Consider the following 25,256-nt stretch of genomic DNA (forward strand, 5'->3'; position numbering starts at 1 on the left):
TTTATAACTTAGAAAATCAGTATAAAAGAGTATCCCAAGTTTGTGTTAAAAATAAACTATGTGCATATGTATGGACAAAAAAAATCTGAAAGATTGGTTTTATGCCAGAATGTTAAGAATAATGATCTCTGGCCAATAGGATCATGGGTGATTTTTGTTTGCTTTCTTTATATTTTTCTATATTATTGAAATTTTCTATAATGACCACTTTTAGAAGGAAAATCAAATGTTGTTTTTAAAAATTTACAAGACTGATGGCGTGTACATTTTTAGTAGTCTTTCGTTTTCAACCTGTTATTCCTCTTGTTTCATAGCCCTGATTATAGTTTTCTTATAGTTTATTTATTCACTCATTTTTTAATATGGAAATTGGAAAAGAATAAGGACATTTCAGGTATGTCATATAAAGTTCATTCTCTCAGTACTTTACATTTAAGCCATATCTTTAGTTTTCTGTTTTTTTATTATTATTATCATTATTATTATTTTTAGAGACAAACTCTTACTGTGTTGCCCAGGCTGAAGTACAGTGAGTGGCCTGATCATACCTCACTGTAATCTCCATTTCCTGGGCTCAAGCGATCCTCCTGCCTCAGCCTCCCAACATGCTGGGATTACAGGCATGAGCCACCACACTCAGCCTAAGCCATACAGATCACTTAAAAATAGTTGCTGTCTTTTTGTTTAAATCATTGCCTTTATTTATATACCTTTTTATTTTAATAAGAAAATGTCCTAGATTCCTGTTAAGCTTTCTTCTTTGGTTTAATATGCATGTTTATATCTTAGGGAAAAGAATGTAGTAGATTTTTCTCTAAAAAAGTCTTAAGAATTTTAAGACATTAAGTTGATTTTGTTGGATAACTTTCATGTAAGTAAAATTAAACAATGAATTACAATTTTTTACATAGAAATACTCTGTAATAAATAATCTAAAGTTTTTATATTATATAAGTTCATTTTAAACAAATGGAGTCCTCTTTTTAGTCTGTATTAAGAAGCCATACCAAAATCTAAAAACTGCTGTATTATAGCCTAAATGTCCTATAGGTTAATTCTTCAAAAATGTAATAACATTAAGAGTATTTTTTTTTCAGGTAGAAGTTCTATCTGGTGCTTTAACATTGCTCACCTTTTAAAATCCAATAAATGATCTTGTTTTTCATTTCTCAGAGACTTGACAGCTATAGCCTCTAGAATAAATGTAGATGGCTATGAATAAACTTATTAGAATGTAAAGGAGATATTTAAAACATTCCACTGATGTTACCAATATACCTTGACCATCCTGTCTGGAAGTAACCTTATTCCTTTGTACTAGTCACCTCATTTGTTACATTGCTCATTCATCTGTTCATTCATCTATTCATAAAATATTTATGTATCCACTCTGATGTCAGTAGGTATAGGGGATTGAAACATCAATTAGGAATGACTAAATATCTTAAAGCACCTGCAGAGTTTAGTGGGAATGAATAGATGCACAGAAAATTCTTTAATATGTTGTGTATACAAGTGTTGGAGTTGCAGAACCGGGAAAGATTTCTTCTAGGGAAATAAATGGGTATAAGAAGTGGCATTTGCCTGGGACCCTTGACAAGCAGGTAAAGGTGTCATTTGGCATTACACTGTCTATATTATTCACTGTTCACAAGTGTGTGTCTTTTTTTCCTTAGCTGGTCTGAAAATCTTCTGGTGGAATGTGGTAGGCCCTCAATATACCTTTACATGATCAATACTGATTTACATTTGCTGCCTGTCCAAGACACTGCCAGATAATTTCTTCCATAAATGCTACTTTTAAAAATAATTTCATTTGAATTTCTTTTGTTTACAGGATTGGTAGTACAAAGATTTAAACAGTTTACTGCTGAATTTTATTTCTTCTGTTTAAAAAACTCATCTATCATTGATGTTAGGTTTGAGATGAATAGTGAAAATCATTAGCTCTTGAAAAATCCTATTATTCCCGCATCATGTTTTTGTGCTAACCCCTTAAAATTAAATAGTGAAAAAGACAGACATGGTCTCTGCCCTCATGAAACTTATTCGTGAAGAATTTGAATTTTCTATGTGTGGACCAATCAGAATGTGATTCGTCAAGATCCAGGGAAAGAATGACAGGTCCTTAAGTTTTGTTCTGTTTTTTTTTTTGTTTTGTTTTGTTTTGTTTAACTATCACTTTATGAGGGAAAGGGGAAACTGGCATGTATTCAGCTTCTACTAAGTGACACCACTGTGCTGGACATTGTATACAAAATATTGATAAGAATGATATTGTCAACAAAACAAAGAACAAACCAAAGAGAAATCAGAAGCATTAGTGGAAAAAGAAAAACTTTTGCGAGTTCCTCTTCTCACTTCCTTTTTTCTTCCTACAAGATTCTTCTTGATGAACTATCTTCTACTAAACATTGGGCGTCCTTGCACGTTTCAGACCACAGTGGATTTCACTACCGCCAGTTTTTGTTAAAGTCTTTGATTAGCCAAACTGTGATAGACAGTTCTGTGTTGGAGCAAAACCCTTTGAGAAGTGAGTCAGCGCTAGTTCTTCCAAAAGATGAAGAAGCAGCAGCTTCAACAGAGGAACCAAGGATAAATCTCCCTCATCTTCTAGAAGAAGAAGTTGAATTCAGCACTGATCTTATCGATTCCTACCCAGGACATGAAACCCTTTGGTGTCATAGGTAAGAGAAGAGAAAATCCATTTTCTGCATAAAACCACATGTCCTTATGAGAGCTGCAGGACGTATTACACCTAATTCTTGCCTGCTTGAGTAAACATGGTCATCTGATTGTGGAGCTTTGACTGAGTGAGTGTGAGAGGGTTTGTGTTACCATAGCATCATCACCATCAATGTGAGATTGCTCATGCAGATCTCTGCCTATAGCTTAGGATAGTGGTATTCAACCATGACTGTGTAACAATTACCTGTGCTACTTCCAAAATAAAACAAAAACAAGCAAAATAAAGTAGTAACAAGTTTTTGGACCCCCTTCTTGGAAATCCTTCTATTTAGCATATCTAGGATGGAGTGCTGCCTTCTGTTTTTTAAAACAAAAGAAAAAACACTTAACATAATTTAACTTAACACAGTCAGTACTGAGACTACTGATTAGACCCCACGAACAAGGTAAGCTTTATCATTCTCAGACCCTGATGGTCTGCAAATTAACTTACTTTATGTATAATATCTTGACACTTTTTGATTATCTAAAGAATAAGAGAATTTGTCTTTGGGAGTGGGGAGAGACTGGTAGGAAGGAATGAAAGAAGGTAAGCGATCTATTAACCTGAGTTTTGAGTACATTTGACAGTAAAGCAAATTTCATATTGGAATGAAGTCCAGGTATATGAACCCCCTCCTTGCTTCATTTATTTCAGATCTTCCTTTATTTGGAGACATCTCCACCTTCTTAAATACAGATTCTCTACTTCAGGCCATAAGATTCTATTTATAAACAAAAGACTTGCCTCTGCTAGGCAGGAGGTAGGCATTTTTAAAAATTTGTGTATTTCTGAAGTTATTAAGATTTTCCCCCTTTCTCCTGTCTAGTCTTTCTTGTAGTCTATGTGAGGAAACCTGGTCAGCTGTTATCCCATGCTAAATATATTCAGAAGACAGAAGACCATCTCCCCTCCTTGGCACCTTCATAAGTAGAGAATTTTCTTTTTCTCTTAAAACCAATACATTCTTACTTCACATTTTCAGGAGAGAAGATAGATCTTAACTTGGCAGGTTTTGTTACAGATTTTTGTTGCTTCAGCCATACCTCAAAGATATTACAGGTTCAGTTCCAGACCACTGCAATAAAGTGAATATCACAATAAAGTGAATCATGTAAATTTTTTGATTTCCAAGTACATATAAAAGTTATGTTTATACTATATTGTAGCCTATTAAGTGTGCAATACCATGATCTCTAAAAAAATGTAGTTTAATTAAAAAATACTTCATGAATAAAAAATGCTAACAATTCTCTGAGTCATCAGTGAGTCGGTCTTTTTGCTCGGGGAGAGTCTTGCCTTGATGTTGGTGGCTGCTGACTGATGAGAGTGGTGGTTGTAGAAGATTGGGGTGGCTGTGGCAATTTCTTAATGTAAGACAACAATGAAGTCTGCCTCATCAATAGACTCTTCCTTTCATGAGAGATTTGTCTATAGCATTCAATGTTTAATAACATTTTGCCCGTAGTAGAACTTCTTTCAAAATTGGAGTCAGTCCTGTCAAACCCTGCCAGGTCAACTATATTTATCTAATGTTTTAAATCCTTTGTTGTAGTTTCAACAGTGTTCATAGCATCTTCACTAGGAGTAGATTCCATCTCATCCGTAAGAAACAACTCCTCATCCTTTCAAGTTTTACCATGAGATTACAGCAATTCAGTTACGTCTTCAGGCTCCACTTCTAATTCTATTGCTGTTTCCACCACAACATTTTTGGAGATTAGGGACATCTTCATTTTTAACAAACAATTCCAGGTGATTTTAAGGGTGGGAGAATTGATCTCCTTAGAGGGAGAACAGGAACTGTGTCTTTTAACTTGCTTTGCTCAGAGCCCAGCACATCCCCAGTGCATGTGGATATTCAAAACTATAGCGATGGATTTAAGAGAAAGTTCAGTTGGTCTCTAGATAATAAGACCAGTTGCAGCAGATCTGTTATTCTTATTAAAGAAAGTATTGGATAAAGGCCATGGAATAAGCCTTTAAAGGAAATATTTAATCCCTTATTTCTGAATCACTTGTCTTCTGAGATATCAATGAAGTTAATTTTTGGTTCTGTTTTGTATTATAATCTATAGTAGAAATTGGGCTAAGACCTAATTCTAGTTTCATGTTATAGTTAGTGACTTCATCTCAACTGTTTATCCTCCTTCCCCTAGATAACTCTGGGTTATGAAGTGGGCAGTGAACCGAGTGCTATATGTTTTGAAATTACCAACTGTTTTTTTTCTCCTGACACACTTGACTTTGTAATGTGATTTTCATTATTCTCTTCTTCCTTCTCCCCCATCACAGGCGGCATGTTTTCTACCTTCAGCATCATTTAAATGGTAGGTTTCCTCACAGCATGACTCAGTTCTCACCTGCAGACAGCCCTGGGGGGACTTTGAGTGACTTGCACCTTATTCCAGCAGGCCCCCAACTGTCTCAGGCAATGGAAGTGGATGGACTAAGTGACTCAAGCAAGCAAGGCTATTCCCAGGAAACCAAACGCCTGAAGCGGACCCCGGCTCCAGACTCCCTAGGCCTAGAAATGGAGCACAGGTTCATTGATCAAGTGTTGTCCACTTGCCGGAACGTAGAGCAAGCCAGGTTTGCCAATGCATACAGGAAGTGGCTGGTTACTTTGAGTCAATGAAAGAGGTGGATTAGTCCTCCAAAGTTCCCCTTTTAGTGCAATATTGCTTTCCTTACATTGCATGAACTGTTTACTATTATTGACTAACCATATTTTCTTCATCTTTAGGTTAAAAGTCCATAGTAAATCTTTCATTTTATTTATTTTGTAAGAACTGGCATTCCTTTGGGGCTAAAATAATTGTATAGTTCTTTCCTGCTAAACAGTGAGTCTTAAATTTTCTTTTAAACTTCTCATTCTTTATATTTCTATAGATGAGGCTTCTCATTTGGTTCTCCTAATAGGTTCGCACACACCTCCACCCACCTCAGTGCAATTGCTGCGTAGGCAAATTTTTTAAAAAATTAAAAATTTATGTTGTAATTCATCTAAAGAACATTAATACAAATGCAGAATGACTTAATGTAATTGAGAATCAAATGGCTGGATGGATGGATATGTCAAAATACAAACCAATTCTCTTCTCTAGCGTGTTCTACTCAAGTTATAGACTAACATAACCAAAGTCAGAAGTACTGGAATTTATATGAAAAAATACTTCCAATGTAATCCATTTTTAAAATGGTTATTTTAAAATAATTTAAGTGTTTATGTAATTGCAGTACTGAAAAATTATTTTTATTACTAGTTTTGATAGATTGTTTTTACCTCAAATTTGGTATATGCCAAAACACTTGTCAGCCCTTATAAAATTGATTTTTAAAAAAAACCTGGAATGCCATTTTTAGTTATTACTATTTCCCTTTTAAATTTACTTATGAAAAAACCGGGAGAAATATACATAGAAATGTATTCATAAAAATCTTTCTCTTTAAAAATTTAAATTATTGAAGATATACTAGATAAACTACAAAATTATTTTAAAGTGACTATTAAAAAGTTTACTGGCAAAAGCCAGGGGGAAACAATAGTTTTGAAGATTAGTTCTTCAGTCTTTATTTTAAAAACATAACACTTTGATACTGAACTTATCAGGGATGAGGTACCAAAGTATCCACATTATACCTGTATCTTATCTTTTTAATAACAAGGGCTGAGTTTTTCAGGTTGGTGAGGTGGGGGTGGGGAAAGGGCCAAGTAATGTCCACTTTCTTACTATATTTCCCCCTTTGTAAATGGTCTTTGTTTCTTCTTTCCACATACCTTCCTATTTATTTTGCCAATCCATTCTCTATTTTTTGTCACTTTCACTTTTGTATATTTTTCCTATCTTTCTTATTTCAGGGATGCATCCTGAAGATACTCTCCTTCCTATCTGCAATAATTTCATACCCCATCTAAAACACAGACACACAGGGGAAATAAGAACAAGAACTGCCCCTCTAAAAGTTCCTCTAATGATGTAAGCTGTCTGTTGTTCTGTGTGTGTGCAGAAAGTAATAGTGGCAGAAATAAGTGTGACCACCATGCTTTCCCTGTTCTCCTTTTTACTTGCTAGGTAATGTGTAAGGTGGGGAGAAAGATGTAGGGAAAGGCACACCTCTTCTATGTCACTATTATGAAAAGCCTGGACTTGAGTTAGGTGCATTTTGTCATGAGGAAGGAGGAGGAAGTCTTTACTTGGGCATCATGGTTTTGTTGAGTGGCAGACTGTTGAACTGAGTAAGACTTAAGAACACCAAAAATATTGACTAGCTTAGCCCTAGTAAACAGAAGTTGCTCTTCTCTCTTAGGGCAAAGAGATTACCCTTTTATAGCTTTTATAGTATTTAGGTGAGAAATAATTGCCATTATGAACATAATTCCATGTCCCTTTGTGTACAAAGCATATTTTGAATCAAATACCTCAAGGTCTACCTAGACCTCTATGAATAAAACCATTAATTAATCACTTTTAGGAAGTTGGTGGGAAACTACACAAAGAAGACATGGGAGATTCAACTCATTCCACTAATACATGTTGCCAAATTCTGGCCTCGCTCAGTATTACCTTTTTTGCAAGCATCATTTTTAATATCCTAAGTGACAAGGCTTCTTATACTTTGATATGAGAAAGTATCAGTACATGAGTATAGACAATACCCTGTGAATTAGCTACATTTTCATAGAGCTCCATGTCTTTTTATAACGTCTGCTGAGCATCTTGCCCATCTTTGGTGTTAACCATCTTTATATCTTCTAAGGCTTTTAACCTACCCCTTTCTGAATCCATGCAGTCCTTTAATATATCTTGGTCTCATGTCTTCCTAATAAGGTTTTAAGTAGGGAGTGAAAATACAAATATCCAAAGGATACTGTTAGTACGTGACTTTTGTGTGCTACTTTATTTCTAAAATTTGCATTTTTCAAGTGTTCATTCACAGAAAACTCTAGTGTTGCCCTGTATGGTTAAGTTTGTGTTCCTAAGTGGTCAACATTTAAATTCACAGGCTGTAGCATGATAGTATCTTTGACTGAGCTCATGCAGTGGAAAGGCTTTGTCTATTTTCAGGGGCTTGTTAGTCTTCACTTATTTTTCTATAAATACCTAGTTGTTAAAAGGAAAAGATGGTTTAAATTAAAACACATTTCATTAAACTTTCACTGGAAGAATAGCAAATCATTGTACCGTCCTGTGGATTAATACTACTACTGACAAGCAAAAAACAGTAAGATCTGTAAGTATCTCCACCACCAGTCTTGCCCTACGTTTTTTTTAGTATACCTATTTTGGTAATATGGTGTTTCCAGATTCTACTTGTGCCTTGCACATTGTGAGGACTCATTAAATATTTATTAAGTTAATGAGTGATTAACTGTTTGAAGAAGAGAAAGATTGTCGTGAGTGATAGGTAGAGTGAGTGATGATTGAGAAATTGATGGATTAGTGCAATGGATTGTGAATGAATGATGCTTTCTAGCTTCATAATACTTGCAGAGAGCTATTGCATTTAGAATAAGTTCCTTTAGATTGTTTTTCTTCATTTAATTACCTTTGTTTAAATTTGTTAAATCTCGGGCAAGACATGCAGCTCTATAGTTATCAATTAACTGTACTTTAATGTATATTAAAAATCCATAGAGCTAATGGAACCCACTTGCATTAGGAACACTACTTTCTGTTCATTTATGATATTAGAGAACAGAGCTTGCATACAGAGCCAGAGCCACTTTTGATCATCTGAAGAAATTCTTTGATTTCAGTTACTTGCTGATTTTTATACATGAATAGTCATTTTATGCTTCTTTTTGCCTCCCAGTTTGAACTATGGATCTTTTAGATATTTCTTAAACCTGTATGAGACATTTTTTTGAGCTTCAACATTTGATACATATTGGTGTCCTCTTTTTCTTTCCTAGATTTTACATTTTATTACCTCTTTAGAAACTCTGGGCCCATACCTTAAGTTACATTTCTTATTCCTATGGTATGTATATAATTTAAATTAAAGGCTTCCTTAATTATTAATAGGATTAAATGTGTACCAGTTATCACTAAAAGCCACTGAAGTCTTCAAATAAGGACTTACGTGACATGCGACATGGAAACAAGTTTTTTTTATTTTTATGCAGCAGTTTGTAGGAAAGCGTATATGATAAACTTTGTCACTTAGATATGTTGATATGTTTAAGTCATGCCAACTTATGCATGTTGGGTCACACAGATGTGTGTCTGTGTGTGTGTAAAGAACTTTTAACTGTGGTGAACAAATTGTCTAATTTTTTCTTATATAGCACAGATGGTATCTGATTAGAAGTGCAACTACCACCTACTGTTCAGCATCTAATCTCTACCTTTGTTCCCCTCAACTATAGAAGATATAGTTCTAAAAGGAAGTAACATATGATCTTTTTTTTTTTTTTTTTTTTTTTGGCAAAAAGCCATTTTAAGCTTACTGGTAATTTGTTACTAGAAAGATATGTTTTAAAACTTTTAAGATATTTAAAGTATGTAAGAAATTTTGAACCACATTATAACAACTGAACCTTTTGTCTTTTGAATAAATTTCTCAAATAGAACTGTGCAAACCCTAGCACTTTATGTGCTACTACCTCCCCACATTTCGGTGTGCTCTGTAGTGAGCTTCTATTTAATGGAGAAGTGTGTGGAGGCACTGGAAAGTTTAGGCAAATTCAGTGTCATGAAGGTAATGAGCAAGAAAAATCAACCCCAAGAATTCTACTTACCGTCACCCAATATCTTTTAAGAAATAACTGTATACACTGTGTTAATTCGAGTGCCTTTCTTACTTTTTTGGGGAGCAAGATTATATTTAACTCAAACATTACAGTTAAATACTGTAATGTTTGAGTAGAAAACAGAGGACGGAAGTTTTATCAAATAGTTGTTGATTGTGGCCCATTGTTTTTTATTCCTGTTGCTAGGCATGGTCCCAAGAGGTGTTTTATCCTTTGGTGAGATACTGATATTAATATAAGTAGGCAGCATGCTTTGATTTATATTTCATTAGTTATCATCTTTAAGCACCCCACCAAGAATTAGTTCTTTTTCTCTGACAGCTAACATTTTGTGGGTTGGAAAGCATCCCAGTTACAGGGCAGTGTGTGTACAATTAAAGATCGGCCTGAAACCTGTGTTCAAAGGGAAACAGTAGCACTTCACCTAAAATAAAGGCCAGGTGGTTGTCCTAAATGAGTCCTTTGCTTTACTTTAAGGACCTTCCTTCCCTCCCAAATCAGGCCTAATATAAGATAGCTGAAAGTGGGAAAAATAGGAATTATTTTCTTTTAGCTATTGGAGGAAAAGAAGTAAATACTGAGATAAAATTTTAAATGTGTTATTTTATATATTTGTGTATGGAGAGGAGAGAGGAATTCCATACTTCAAGACAGCAAATAATTATTCATTGTAATTTCATAAAAATAAATAACTAAAGATTCCAAAGTGCTTTACAGAGAACTGTTGAATAATATACTCCTAAAGGGCACCAATATGCCATATTCATAGTGGAGACAGAAAACCAGTGTGTCAGTTCTGGATCTGTGGTGGGAGGGAAACCTCAGGCTCCCAACTTTGACTTCTCTGCTCTCACCAGGCCATGTTAACACTGTAAAACCAAACTCTTTGCTAAAAAAAATATAGGGCAGTAGCTTAGTCTGCTGATGAAACTTTGTGCTTCCAAGATTATTAGCTATATATAGTTTGTGCTTTCTGGACAATATGGTCCACAAAGCTAACCCTGACATTTCTTTTATTAGTCTATTATTATTCCTCAGGGTGTAGAAGATTTAGTAAATTTAGGACTAAATTTTATATTCAGTGGCAAATAAGAAAAGGCAAAAATATGCTAACTATATTATTAGCTCTTAAAATTTTAGTATAGATAGTATTTTTTATAAACCACCACTAGTGCAGTAGCTAGTAGATGCTCTGTGACTGCCTCGTTGTTTATCTCGCTGCTTCGGTTCCTATGGCTCTATTATCAACATTCTCTTGTATGTGTCTTCTGTAGAAGTTATTTCTGTATTATATTTCCATGTTTGGCAGAGGTGGGGATGATTGTATTTTGTTTTAGTTGACATCATTCTCAATTTTTAGAAATATTATACTATTGAGGAAAATAATTACCATTGGTTTTCAAGTTGACAACTATTTTGCTTCCTGAGACCTGAGTTTTTCTGAGAGTGTTCTATGTGCAGATGCCATACATACTCAACGTGTTGCATAATGCCTTGCATCTTGTAGGAATTCACCTAGTCATAATGGATAAAGGCTCTAAAGGTAAAACTAGCTTATTCACTCTCATCATCATTATCCACATTCTCAGCTTTGGGAAAAGTCTACCATTTTGCATAAAATACATAAATTCAAATGTACAAGGCAAAGATACACAATTGCACAACATTGCAAGTGAAATTTATAAAGGATTTTTATTTTCATATTTGCTAAAGATGTTGCTGTTTAAGGCAGTTTTTGTTATTAGACCAACCCCCTCCAGCAAAGTTGGAAACCTAACATAAGTGCCCATTTGCCTGAATTAACCAGATATTTGTGTAAACTGTTTATATTAAGTCTTTGGTGGTTTATAAACCATGACATTCTGGCTTTTTTTCTGTATCTTTAGAGAGTCAGCCTTAATTTTATGTATGGTAATCACTTTCCTCAAAGTACTATGCAGCAGCGTATTTTAGTTGTTTGTCTTTATAGGTAATGGGTAATAAATTTGAGGGTTTTTTTAATGTCATAGGGATGTACAATTTTACACATCCACAAGTTTATTCAAACAGCATTCTGTTAGAAATGCTCGTATATTATTCTCTTTTACAAATACCATCTTGCATTTGGAGCAGGTATTTTTTCTTACTGGTTGAAGAATGGTTGTAGACTGAGTGCAGTCATAGTAGGTGCTCAATAAATACTTAGTCAATGATCTAACGTCAAACTAACAGTGAGCTTTCAGAAAGACTGCTGTCATCTTTTCATTGAGGAGTATATTTGTAGAGTAATATATGTGTGAAATTAAAAATATTTGACAAATTTTTAGGCTTATTTAGGCTGGAGTTAGTAACATGTATTAAAAATATTTATGTAGAACGCGGTCTGAAGATAGGAGATGTGAAAAGTTTAAATAGTATCTTCTTGTGCAAGGCACATTAATAAATGTGATTAAATGTCTTAACAGGCTGCTGAACTCTGGAGAGAAGTACTATAGTCTTCTGCAATCAGTTTCCGTATTAGTATATCCAGTACCGTCTGGTTTAGGTTCTTTTTATTTCTCCCTAAATCTTAGTTGTTTTCCCTTATCTTAAAAGTGGTAATGGTAAAATATGAAGTTACATTAAATGACTTCTACTTGTTTTCTCAATACGTCTTTGACATGAAGGAGAAGTTCTTACGAATGATATAGTAGTTTCAGCATCAGTTAATTTGTGGCTTTCAGAGCATTTTTGACAGTTTACCTAATGTAATAAGATAAAATGGTTTTAAAAAACACAAACATTCCTACCTGAGCTGTGAGAAACAGAGTATGTAGTACAACTAGGCATTGCTTCCTGGCAAAGTTCTTGATGCATGACTATGATGCTGGCTGCTGACTGAGGTGAACACTCAATATTGTATTTTGGTGTATATTGTTCCTAGGAGAATAAGGGAATGTGTACTAGATTAACTTAACTGTTTTTGAGTTGGAAAAAAATAAAAGATGAGGTATTATAGGTATGCCAAATATTTATATACTCTACTACAAAAGCTTAAAAAATGGACACGGAGAGAAAGATAAAAAGGTCAGTAATGATTTTTTTAATCGCTTCTCATTTTTTTTTTAAACTTAAGTTTCTTGGCCACTAGTCAGTTGCTTAATTTAATGCAGAGAGACTTTAAATTTAAATTTAAATTTAAATTTTTCTTTAAATTTAAGAAAAGTTCTCACATACTATATTCTGCTATTAGAATTCACCATGCCTGTTAATTTTACATTGCTTGAAGATTTAAGTAAGTTGCCATCAATATTGTTTTAAAGATTTTCTTGTAGTTTATGTTTAAATGGACAAGTTACATACATGATCGGTGGTGCAAGGTCAGATCCGGGGCTAATTTTAAAGATAAGCTTGGCTAACTAGTTTTACTGAAGGTACTAATTGTCTTCAGTCTGATTGCACTGTTGTGTTTCTTAATGTATTTTCCCGCTAGCATAGCAGACTGCATTGAAGTTCTTTTACCTCTTACCATATACTAATCGACATTTTTTAAGGATTAATTATTTTGTGAATTCTTTTGACACTTAAAATGTATACCTTGCAGAGGGATAAGAATAAATTTTACAGTAAGTTATGTGCAGAATGTACTTACGGTGTTCTGGGAGTTAGTACTCCGGAGTGCTTAAAGTACGGCGGTAAATTCTAAGGCTAATATAATGACTACAGATTATCTATGTACAGACTGCTCAATAGAAATGTAATGTGAACCACAAAGTAATTTTTAATTTTCTAGTAGCCACTTCAACATTAAAAAAAGAAACAAGTGAAATTAGCTATAATGATATATTTTATCTAACCCAATATATTAAGAATATTTTTCAACATGTAATCAACATAAAAAATTATTAATGATACATCTTACCTTCTTTTTTCACCCATACTAAGGCTTGAAAATTTCAGTGCATTTTGCACTCACAGCACATCTCAATTCTTACTGGCCAAATTTTAAGTGCTCGATAGCCACATGTAGCTACGGACTACTACATCGGACAGTACACATTCATAGAGTACAAAGTATGACTTTATTTTAAATTCAGAGATGGTGATGTAGGCATGAAATTATGGTACTTTAAAAATTATTTAGAATATTTAGAAAAGCATCTGGTAGGATTACCCACTTACTTTCCTTCACCTTCATTTTAAATATGCTCTAGAGATAGGATCAACCTGTTCCAATTTGCCAAGCATTGTTTGAGGAGGAAGAAATTCCATGCCATGTAAAATACCATGATGTGCTGATTATAACAACACATTATTAGCAACACATTTTTCAGTTATGTTCACTAAATTCTGTCCTGTTTCCTCAAAATAATAGCTTAAATTGCATGTTAATTGTGTATCTTACCTATTTTCTTTTTATATTATTCTTACAGTATAATAATATATATTAACAAACAGCCCTAGGATTCTAATCTTCCTATGCAGCTGTCTTCCAGTACTTATCGGCACTTATTAAATTGTGATAAGTGGCAGAAAAGTAGAATGAAATGTTCTTCTTTCCATTAGATTTGTTTTTATAGTATCATGTGACCATGTAGCAAGCCAGCTATAAATTATTGTATTTCTGTAGAATATGGAAAATAGCATCTGTCTTATCTTTGCTAAATGTTTGCAATTTGTAAGTAAACCTTTTATCTCCTAAAATGAGTGTTGTGTGATTTTATTTGTGCTTGTGGTGGTAGTTTAAACTCAACTCTAGTCTACCAAGCTGTTCTTTTTATTTGTTTTGATGGGGGGGAGTGGATATGAGCTGTTGTCTAAGTGAAACCAATAATTTTGTTACCTACATTTGTAGAAGTAATAAAAAATGTCACTGTGTCTAGGGCATAAAAAAATGTCAAAAACAAATTAGAGAAATTGTTGCAGTTGTCTTTAAATTGTGTTAACAGTGACTAATTGACTTACGAAAGTTATTATGACTAGAGATGCTTTTTCCCATATATTTCAAATGAAGATAGAGAAAAGGGAATTACTCAGTTATTCTAGTGTTACATCCCATATTTTCTCAATCCTGAGTCTTCTGTATGTTAAAAGTCAAATACAGCAGTTGCTTACACGGTATAATACATAGATAGACTTTGAAAAGTATTTGATGAAGTGGATACTTTTTTACTCAGATTTTAAATATGTAAAAAGTGCTTTGTGGGAAAGGCCTTTATTATTTTGTCCCAAGACTATTTAAATAATGCATTAGGAAACAGAATATGGAATTTATTTTGCATCATGTTGAAGTACCACAATGTTTAAAATTGCAGTAATGGTTATGCCCTGATACGCTAGGGAAGGAAACTAGCTAACTAAAGACAGTTTCAATTTGAATTAGTAAGCAAATTATATAAGAAGTTTAATAAAAATCTATATTAGCTAGGTGCTTCCCTGGGAAATTGCTTTGCTAATAGCATGCTTCTTGAAATGAAAGATTAACAATAATAATAGATACAGGGGTAATACACTAACCAATTAAATTTATTAAATATGATAACCCTTTTGTCATTGGCTACATTTAGCAGATACCACCATTTTCCTCATATTGGAAGCATTTAAAAGAAGAGGAAAGAATATTTTTGAAAAGATAGCATAACTCCTGTCTGCTAGTAACTCACTTGAAAATGGCCATATTGAGCATCAACTTTGTGACAGTGTGCCTTTTTATGAGAAGTGTAGTATTATTATATGCGTCTTGTGTTACAATAGAAGTGGAAGGGCTGCTTCCCTTTCCACCTGGGCTGTAACAAAAAGCAATAATTTGCAGTGTCCTATATTTCACAGAAAGATTCTGTGTAATCATGGCTGCCCGGATTCTGATTTCCTTACCTCTTCTTAGTGATATGAGCAGCAGACAGAATATTTCTGAATTCTTTTAGTATTGTGATACTCTGAAGATATCCGAATATCTCTTGTGTTAAGTTCCTCATATACCCCTTATGGTAATTACAGCATGATCAATGAAAGGTTTGCTTTCTGTTTAAGGAAGCTAACTGAGCTGAAATGGCCCTCTGTCATGTTATTTTTATATTCTTATATTTTTTAAATTGCAAGTGATCTCACCAGACAATATTGTTGAGAAAATACTGGAAGGTAGGTGAATAAATGGAATTGGTTTTATTTTCAAGTAAAATGTGTAGTCTTATCATCTACCAAGGTCCCTTGGAGCAAAAATAATGACCAGTTAGCTCTTGTTTATAATTGAGGACAGATCTAATTATAGTGTCTTTGATTTGATATGAGTCTTAATAGTAGTTATTCCATGTTAAAAAAAAATTAAAGCATCTTGTGTAGCATTTATTATAGTAGAAAATCACAAATAATTTCATCATGCAAGAGTAGATTGAGTAAATTGGTGATTTCCTACAGTGGAATATGCACCCATAAAAATAAAAGAACGAATAATTAACATAAAAAAATCTCATAATTTCATTTTTTAGAGTAGGATATAAAGCAGTATATAAAGTAAGATTCTCATTTTATTTTTTAAAAATTTTAAATCCCATTTCCAATCATGGCAGGACCAACCCTTCTATTGGACCCAACTAAAAATGTTGGGAAAAATATTTAAAATTTTCCTTAAAGCCATATAAATAAAAAGTCCACATCATACTTAAACTGTAGAACACCAATAGAAAAAGAGTCTTAAAAGGAGCTGAAGATAAAAGATTCAACTGATTGCTCACTTCTCAACAGCAACATTGAAAGAAGACGGTAGGAATGACAAATTCAGTGTGCTAGAATTATGTAACTGCTAATCTAGAATTATAAATACAGAAAAAATTCTTGAGGAATGAGGGTAAAAGAAACATTCCATGTGACTATTCATATAAAGTTTTTAAAAAATCAGATTTATCACTTATTTTTTTAAAGCAAGCAAGGAAAGTATTATAAAGGTCAGGATAGTGGTGGCATCTAGTTGGAGAAGAATGAAACCATGACCAAGGACAGGAACAGGATGAGAAACTTGGGGGACACTGACAGGGTTCTGTTTCTTGACTGGGGCTTGGTACCTGTTTTATATATGTGCATATATATGCACTTTTCTTGTATTCACAACAAAGAAAAACGTTGAAAACTTAAGGTATAAATTCATTTTTAAAAATTAATTCATGACTAGACAATATATAAAACATTCTTCCCAAGTTAAACAAGACTATCTCAAAATTCCAGTGGGTTTTTTCAAACAAATTGACAAGCTGCTTTCAAATGTATAAGGAACTGAAAAGGATTTAAAATAAGGCAATATTGATAAAGGTGGCTTGCTATAAAGTTACAGTAATCAAGACTGTGGTTTTGGCATAAGAATAGACACATTATTGGAGCAAAGAGTCCAGAGATAGTCCTACACACTGTAAATTGATTTTTGACCAAGACACAAAGTCTTTTCAATGGAAAAATCTTTAAATAAGTGGTACTGAAGGTACTATACAATAGGTTTTCCATATGGAAAAAAGAGCCTCAATCCTTGACTCACATAATACACAAAAATTAATTCAAAATGAATCATAGAGTGGAACACAAAGTAGGAATCCATAAAACCACTATGACCTTGAGATAGACAAAGATTTTATTGGACAGGGCACAAAAAAATAAGGACATGAATAGAAAAATTCAAATCTAGAAAGAGATGACACACACATGTGTAGGGCTATGCACATGATCAAAACAACCCGAGAAATGTTTTGAGTACTAACTATATTTATTATAGATCTATTTATATTTTTCTGATTCTTACTTGAGTCGGTTTTAGTAGTTTGTCATTTTAGGAATTCATTCATCTACTATATACAATCTCACCTTTCACTGACTTTTAGGCTCTACATAAGCAGGAAGTGAAGGCTAAGGAGGAGTTGGAAACTGCCTGGATGAGTGTAGATGTCATGCCCTAATGTGCACAGAGCTCCTCAGCAATAACTGGGAGATTTATTCTTTTAAGGAAATATCTGTCCCAATCATTAACTGACCACTGTGCTATTGAGTAGAGACTTTGGTGGCCATCCACAACAAAAAATAAGGACTTTTCAAAATTAGTTCAGAAAAGTCACTAAGCAACAACTACAACAAAGAGCAACAAACCCAGGAATAGTGGAGAATCTGATTTCCAGAGTTGGCAAATTATATTATTTGCAATGTCTAATTTTTAACAAAAATATTATAAGATGTGGAAAGAAACAAAGTATGGCCAAACCCAGGAGTGAAAGCAATCAATACAAATGGTCTCTGAGAACAACCAGATGTTAGACTTACAAGGTAAAGACTTTTAATCAGCTATGTTAAATATGTTCAAAGAACTATGTTTAAAGAACTATGAGAACTATGCCTCATCAAATAGAGAATATCAAGGAAGATGTTGTAAAAGAAATGAAATAGAAATTCCGAAAAAGTATACTGAATAATTATAGTTACTGTATTAAAAAGTGAACTAAAGGGATTCAATGCAGATTTGAGTAGAAAGAAGAAAGAATCAGTGATCTTGAAGATAGGTCAATTGACAACCAACAGACTAAGGAACAAAAAGAAAAAAGAATGAAAAAACTAAAGAGCCTCGGGGCCTTTGGGACACCATCAAGCCAACCAACACACATATTGTAGGAGTCACAGTAGGAGAAAAGAGAAAGGTTCAGAAAAATGTTTGAAGATATAATGGCTGTAAACATCCTAAATTTGATGAAAGATAGGAATCTACAAATCCAAGAAACTCAGCAAATTCAGAATAGGATATATCCAAAGAGACCTACAGTAAAATACACAATCAAATTGTTAAAACCAAGAACAAAGAAAATCTTGAAAGTAGCAGAGAAGTAATTTGTCATGTATAGGGGATCTTCAATAAGATTAACAACCAATTTCTCATTAAAAACTATGGAAGCCAGTCTCAGTACAGTGGCTCACGACTGTAGTCCTAGCAATCTGGGAGGCCAAGGTGGGAGAACTGCTTGAGCTCAGGAGTTTGAGACCAGCCTGGGCAAGAGCAAGACTCCATTTCTGCTAAAAATAGAAAAATTAGCCAGGCATCATGGTACACACCTGTGGTCCCACCTATTCGGGAGGCGGAGGTGGCAGGATCGCTTGGGCCCAGGAGTTTGAGGTTGCAGTGAGCTGTGATGATGTCACTGCACTCTGCCCAGGGTGACAGAGCAAGACTGTCTCAAAAAGAAAAGAAAACTATGGAAACCAGAATGCAGTGATAGACATGTTCAAAGTGCTAAAGGCAAAAAACTGTCAGCCAGGAAGTCTATATGTGGCAAAATTATCCTTCAAAAATGAAATAGAAATCAATACATTCCAAGATAAGTAAAAGCAGAATTTTTTACTAGCTGACCTACCCTAAAAAAAAAATATTAGAAGGAATTCTTCAGACTGAAATGAAAAGGCACTGGAGTAACTCAAATTAACATAAAGAAATAAGTGCCAGTAAAAGTAACTGCATAGATAAATATAAGAGACACTATAAGTGCGTTTTTGTTTGTAACTCCCTTTATTCCCTAATTCAAAAGATAACTTCGTGTTGCAATAATTGTAAATGTACATTAATAGGAACACACTGTATAAAAATGTAGGTTGTGACAAAAACACCATAAATAGGGTGGGGAACAGAAATATAAAGGAGCAAAATTTTTGTGCAGTATTAAAACTAAGCTGGTGTTAATTTAAACTAGATTGTTATACATTAAGATGCTAAGAGTATTCCCCAGGGCAACCACTAAGAAAATAAAAATATACAGTAAAATAAAAAACAAGGGAATTAAAATTGTACACTAGAAAATATCTAACAGAAAAGTAGGCAGTTATGTAATAATTGAGGAACAAAAAAGACATACAGAAAACAACAAAATGAAACAAATTCTACCTTATCAGTAATTACATTAAATGTAAATGGGTTAAACTCTCCAAGTAAAAGGCAGAGATTGGAAGGGTGTATTTTAAAAAAAAAAATGGTTCAACTATGTGCTTTCTTTAAGAGACACATGTCAGATTCAAAGACAGGTAAAATAGGTTGAAAGTGAAATGATGGTTCGTGACCAGCCTAAGCAACATAGCAAGAACCTATCTCTAAAAAAAAAAAAAAGAAAAAATTAGTTGGGCATGGTGACACATGCCTGTGGTCCCAGCTACTCAGGAGGCTGAGGTAGAAGGATCCCTTGAGCCTAGGAGTTTGAGGTTGCAGTGAACTATGATGATGCCACTGCACTCTAGCCAGTTGGGGGGTGGGTAAAATAATGGAAGAGGATATATCATGAAAACCCTAACCAAGAGCTACAGTGGCTACACTAATATTAGACAAAATAGACTTCAAGACAAAAGTGTTTCTAGGACAAAGAAGAACATTTTCTGATGATAAAGTGTCAATCCATGAAGAAGACATAGCAATTTTAAACACATATGCACATAACAGCCCCAAATACATGAAGCAAAACTGATAGAATTGATGAGAGAAATATCAACAATATCCCACATTCAATAATAGAACAACTAAACAGAAGATCAGAAAGGAAATAGAAGTCTTTAGCAATACTATAAACTGACTAAACCTAAAAATATCTGTAGAACACTTCACCCAAAGACAGCCGAATACATAGTCTTCTCAAGGATACATGAGACATTCTCCATTACAGTCCATATATTAAGCCATAAAACAAATCTTAATGTATTTTAAAGGATTCAAATAATACAAAGTATATTATCTGACCACATGAAATGAATTAGAAAACAATACCAGGAAGAAATTTGACAAACTAACAAATAATGTGGCAATTTAACAACACATTCATAAATAACCGAGGAATCAGACAAAATCACAAGGAAAAATTTAAAAATATTTTGAGGTGAATGAAAACAAAACAGACCAAAGCAAAACTTATGGCATGTAGCAAAAGCAGTACCCAAAGGGAAATTTTTAGCTATAAATGCCTACATTTAAAAAGAAGGAAGACCTCATATTAATATCCTAAACTTCCACCCTACTAAACTAGAAAATGGAGTAAATTAAACCCAAAACAAGCCGGAGGGAGAAAATAATAAAGATGATACTGGAAATAAATAAAATAGAGAATAGGAAAAACAATGCAGTAAAAAATAATGCAATCAAAAGTTGATTCTTTTAAAAAAAAAAGACTCACATTACAGATCTTATGAATGAAATGGGGGACATTACTACCAACATTACAAAGTAAAAAGAGTTATAAGGAATACTGTAAACAACAACTTAGATGACCTAGATGAAAGGGAAAAATTCCTTAAAAGACACACGTACAAACTGCTGAAACTGACTCAAGAAGAATTAGAAAATCAAAATAGATCTATAATAAATAAAAAGATTGAATTAGTAAGCAAAACATTTCCCACAAAAGTCAAGTACCAGATGACTTTACTAGTGATTCTACCAAATGTTTAAGGAAGAGTTAACACCAGTCCTTCACAGAATATTTGAAACACAGAAGAAGGAACACTTCCTAACTCATTCTGAGAGGCCAGAATTATCCTGATACCAAAATCAGACAAATATATCTCAAGAAAAGAAAATCAGATCCATATCCCTTATGAATGTAGACACAAAAAATGCTCAAAAAAGTACAAGCAAACTGAATTCAGCACTATATAAAAAAGAATATACCCTATGACTAAACGGGTTTATCCTAAAAATCCAAGGTTGGTTCAACATACAAAAATCTACCAATGTAGTACACCACATTAATATAATAAAGGAGGCAGGAGAGGAATCACATGATCATCTCAACAGATGCAGAAAAAGTACTTGACAAAATGCTAAACCTTTTCTTGTTTAAAAAAAAAAGTCAACAAACTAGGACTAGAAGGGAACTTCCTCAAACTTATAGAGTATCAATGAAAACCCCACAGTCAACATACTTAATAGTGAAAGACTGAAATCTTTCCCCCTTGGGTCAGGAACAATACATGATATCTGTTCTTACCACTTCTATGCAACATTGTACTAGAGTGTCTAGCCAGAGCAGTTAGTCAAGAAAAAGAAGTAAAAGGCTTCCAAACTGGAAAGAAATAAGTAAAATTATATCTGTTTGCAGATGAAATTATATTCTATATAGAAAATCCTAAGGAGCCCACTAAAATGCTTTCAGCAAGATTGAAGAATACAAATCACTTGTGTTTTTATACACTTGCAGTGAACAATCCAGAAGTAAAATGAAGAAAACAATTCCATTCACAAGAGCATCAAAATAAGTAAAACATTTAGGAATAAATTTAACAACAAAACTTACACTCTGAACACTACAAAGCACTGTTGAAAGAAATTAAAGAAAATCTAAATGAATAGAAGACCATGCCATGTTCATGGATTGGAAGACTTAACATTGTTAAAATGGCAGTACTCCCCAAACTAATCTACACATTCAGCATAATCTTTATCAGAATCTTAGCTGACTTTTTTTAGAAATTGATAAGTTGATTATAAAATTTATATGTAATTGGATAGGACCAAGAATAGCCAAAAAAATCATTAAAAAGAAGATGAAAGGAGGACTCACACTTCCCAATTCCAAAACCTACTATAAAGCTGTATTAATCAAGACAGTATGGTACTGGAATAAGGACAGACATATAGATCAATGAAGTAGAACTGAGTGTCCAAAAATAAACCCAAATCTCTATGATCAATTGATTTCTGACAAGGGTGCCAAGATTATTCAATGAGGAAAAGACAGTTTTTTCTACAAATGATTCTAAAACAAATACAATAGATATCCATATGCAAAAGAGTTGATATGGATCTTCACATTTTACACAAATTAACTCAAAAAGGATTAAAAATCTAAATGTAAGAACAAAAACTATAAAATTCTTAGAAGAAAACAGGTGTAAACATTTATGGCCTTTGTATTAGGCAAAGGTTTATTATGACATCAAAATCATAAGTAACAAAGGAAAACATAGGTAACTCGATTTCCTCAATATTAAAAACTTTTATACCTAAAAGGACACTATCAAGAAAGTAGAAAGCAAACCCTCAGAATAGGAGAAAATATTTTCAAATTATATATATAAAGAGCTGCTATGACTGAACAATTAAAATCAAAGATCTGATAAAACTGGGCAAAGGATTTGAACAGACATTTCTCCACAGAAAATGTACAAATATCCAATAAGCACATGAAAAAATGCTCAACACTATTAGTCATTAAGGAAATGCAAATCGAAACCATATTGAGATACTACTTAACATCCGTTAGGATGGCTATAATTTAAAAACAGACAAAAAACTAAGTATCGGCTAGGATGTGGAGAAACTTTACCTTTCTATTCTATGCTCCCTATGATGTTCATATGCTTAAATGATCATATATTCAAGTAATTTTTAAAATATTCCCATTTTTGAAGATAGAGTGAAAGGAAAGACTCATACACGAACCAATTAAAAACTGATACAATTGGTCACTTGAATAATCACATTTTGTTGTATCACCAAATGAGATTACAAATGGCTAGGCTATTACATATCCAAATTAGATATCACAGAGACAGATGAACATTGTGGCTAGAGAGGGGAACCAAACTGCAAGTTGAAAATATAGGTAGGAATAAACACACTTTGGAATTTTATTCAGTTGCTTAGGTCTATACCAAAGTAGGCAAAGGAGTATAAATAAATATGTATCAAAACTGAAGTAATATGAAAAATCTAAATCAAGGTATTGTGATCACTAAGGCTTGAGCAATTGGCCTTAGATTTCAGCAACATCCCCAGCACCAATCCAGCCCCTGCATCCCTAATCATCAGATCAGTACTCACAGATCCAGTCTCTAGGTTGGCCCATTTGGATACAATCTCCAGGCCTGCCCAGCACCAGGCCAGCCCTGGTGGCCCCAAGATCCAGGTCTTTCCCAGATTCCAGATGAGCCCAGAGCCAGGACAGCCTTCACAGCCTCAGGTTTTAGGTACCCAAGTGCCAGATCAGCACCTCTAGCCTTAGGCAGCAGGCTGGCACCAGCGGACATAGTTTCAGGCCTGCCTAGTGCTAAGCCATTACCTGCAGCCCTACCCTCCAGACCATCCCCTACAACCTCATGCTCCAACAGATCCAGGGGCCAGGCCCATCCCAGTAGATCCAAGCGTTGGGATGACCCCACAGAACCAGGCTCCAGGTCTGCCCCTATGGACTCAGGTTCGAGGCTGGCCCTCATGGACCTAGACTTCAGCCCAGCACCTCCACACCCAGCCTCTAGGCCACCTTTAGGGAACCAGGCACCATGCCTGCCCCAGCACCAAGCTGACTCCAATGGACACAAGGTCCAGAGCCACCTCAGTAGATCCCAGTGCCAGGACCTAGGCTCCAGGATCAACCCTGCAGCTCAGGCTCCAGGCCAGTTTCTTTGGATCCAGGACCCAGGCCTACTCCAAGGACTTGGCTCCGGGCCTGCCTCAACACCAAGATAGCTCCTATGAACTCCAGGACTCTCCTAGTGGACCCAGGCACCAGGCCTATTCCAGCACCTGGCTACCCCCTAGAGATACAGGTTCAAGGCCCACCGGAGCAACAGGTCAGCCCCTGTGGACCCAGGATTCAGAATGGTCCCTATAGGTACAGACTTCAGACCCACCCACATGCAGACCCAGGCACCAGGCCAGACTGTCTGAGGACTCCAGCAGTAAGCTCACCTGTACACCGTGTCAAATGACCTCCCCAGAATTTGTCCAAATGTATAGACACCAACACATGGGCACAAGGATCAAGAACAATCAGGGAAACAAGACACAGACCAAGGAACAATATAAAGCACCAATAACTAACCCTAATGAAATGGAGATTTCTAATGTACTCAACAAAGAATTCAAAATAATTATTTTAAGGAATCTCAGTTAACTTCAAGGAAAAAACAGAAACAATTCAATGAAATCAGGAAAAATAATAAAAGACCAAATTTAGAAATATAACAGAATTAAATTGTAAAAAACAAAAAAATGACGGAGCTGAAAAATACAATGTTTGAAATTTAAAAATGTAGTAGTCAACAAAGTGTCAATTGCAGAATCGACCAAGCAGAAGAATGTGTAAACTTGAAGACAGGTTATTTGAAAATACAGTAGTTCCCCCTTATCTGTAGTTTAACTTTCCACAGTTTCAGTTTCTTGCAGTTCACTACAGCCTGGAAATATTATATCACTACTCTTGTGCTTTGGATACATTATTAAGTAAAATGGGGTCACTTGAACACTAGTACTGTGATACCATTACAGTCAATCTGGTAACTGAGATGGTTGCTAAGTGACTAACAGCAATCTGGGCAGGATGGAGTATGACAGCATGAGATTTTATCATGCTACATAGAATCTTGTGCAATTTGAAACTTGTGAATTGTTTATTTCTGGAATTTTCTACTTATGTCACAATGCCTTTGTTATTAACCTCACATCACCTCATCACATAGGCATTTTAGCATGTTATGTCATCACAAGAAGAAGCATGAATACAGTACAATAAAATATTATGAGACCATATTCATATAACTTTTATTATAGTATACATTATAATTTTTCTATTTTATTATTAGTTGTTGTTAATCTCTTACTGTGCCTAACTTATAAATTAAACTTTATCATAGGTATGCATGTACAAGAAAAAAATAGTGTATATAGGGTTTGATACTATTCACAGTTGTAGGCATTCACTGGGGGGCTTGGAAAATACCCCCCACAGATAAGGGAAGATCACTGTATGTAGTCAGAGGAGAAAAATTAAAAAGGAATGAAAAGGAATAAAGAAAACATGCAGGGCAGCATCAAAACAG

The 25,256-nt window shown here is 34.3% G+C and overlaps 1 protein-coding gene across 1 annotated transcript in view; it reads left to right on the forward strand.

Annotated features, from left to right (window-relative positions):
- The window catches only part of PTAR1 (protein prenyltransferase alpha subunit repeat containing 1), a 39,265-nt gene extending 33,884 nt beyond the window's left edge, over positions 1 to 5,381 (forward strand). Inside the window, exons 6-8 of the mRNA XM_012641602.1 lie at positions 2,383 to 2,687; positions 5,024 to 5,058; positions 5,140 to 5,381. Coding sequence (XP_012497056.1) covers positions 2,383 to 2,687; positions 5,024 to 5,058; positions 5,140 to 5,366 — 567 coding nt within the window. The 3' untranslated portion in view covers positions 5,367 to 5,381. The remainder of the gene's footprint in view (positions 1 to 2,382; positions 2,688 to 5,023; positions 5,059 to 5,139) is intronic.
- Positions 5,382 to 25,256: the final 19,875 nt, after the last annotated feature.

Source organism: Propithecus coquereli, unplaced genomic scaffold, assembly GCF_000956105.1.
Source record: "Propithecus coquereli isolate 6110/MARCELLA unplaced genomic scaffold, Pcoq_1.0 Scaffold166, whole genome shotgun sequence".
Classification (NCBI taxonomy): Eukaryota; Metazoa; Chordata; class Mammalia; order Primates; family Indriidae; genus Propithecus; species Propithecus coquereli.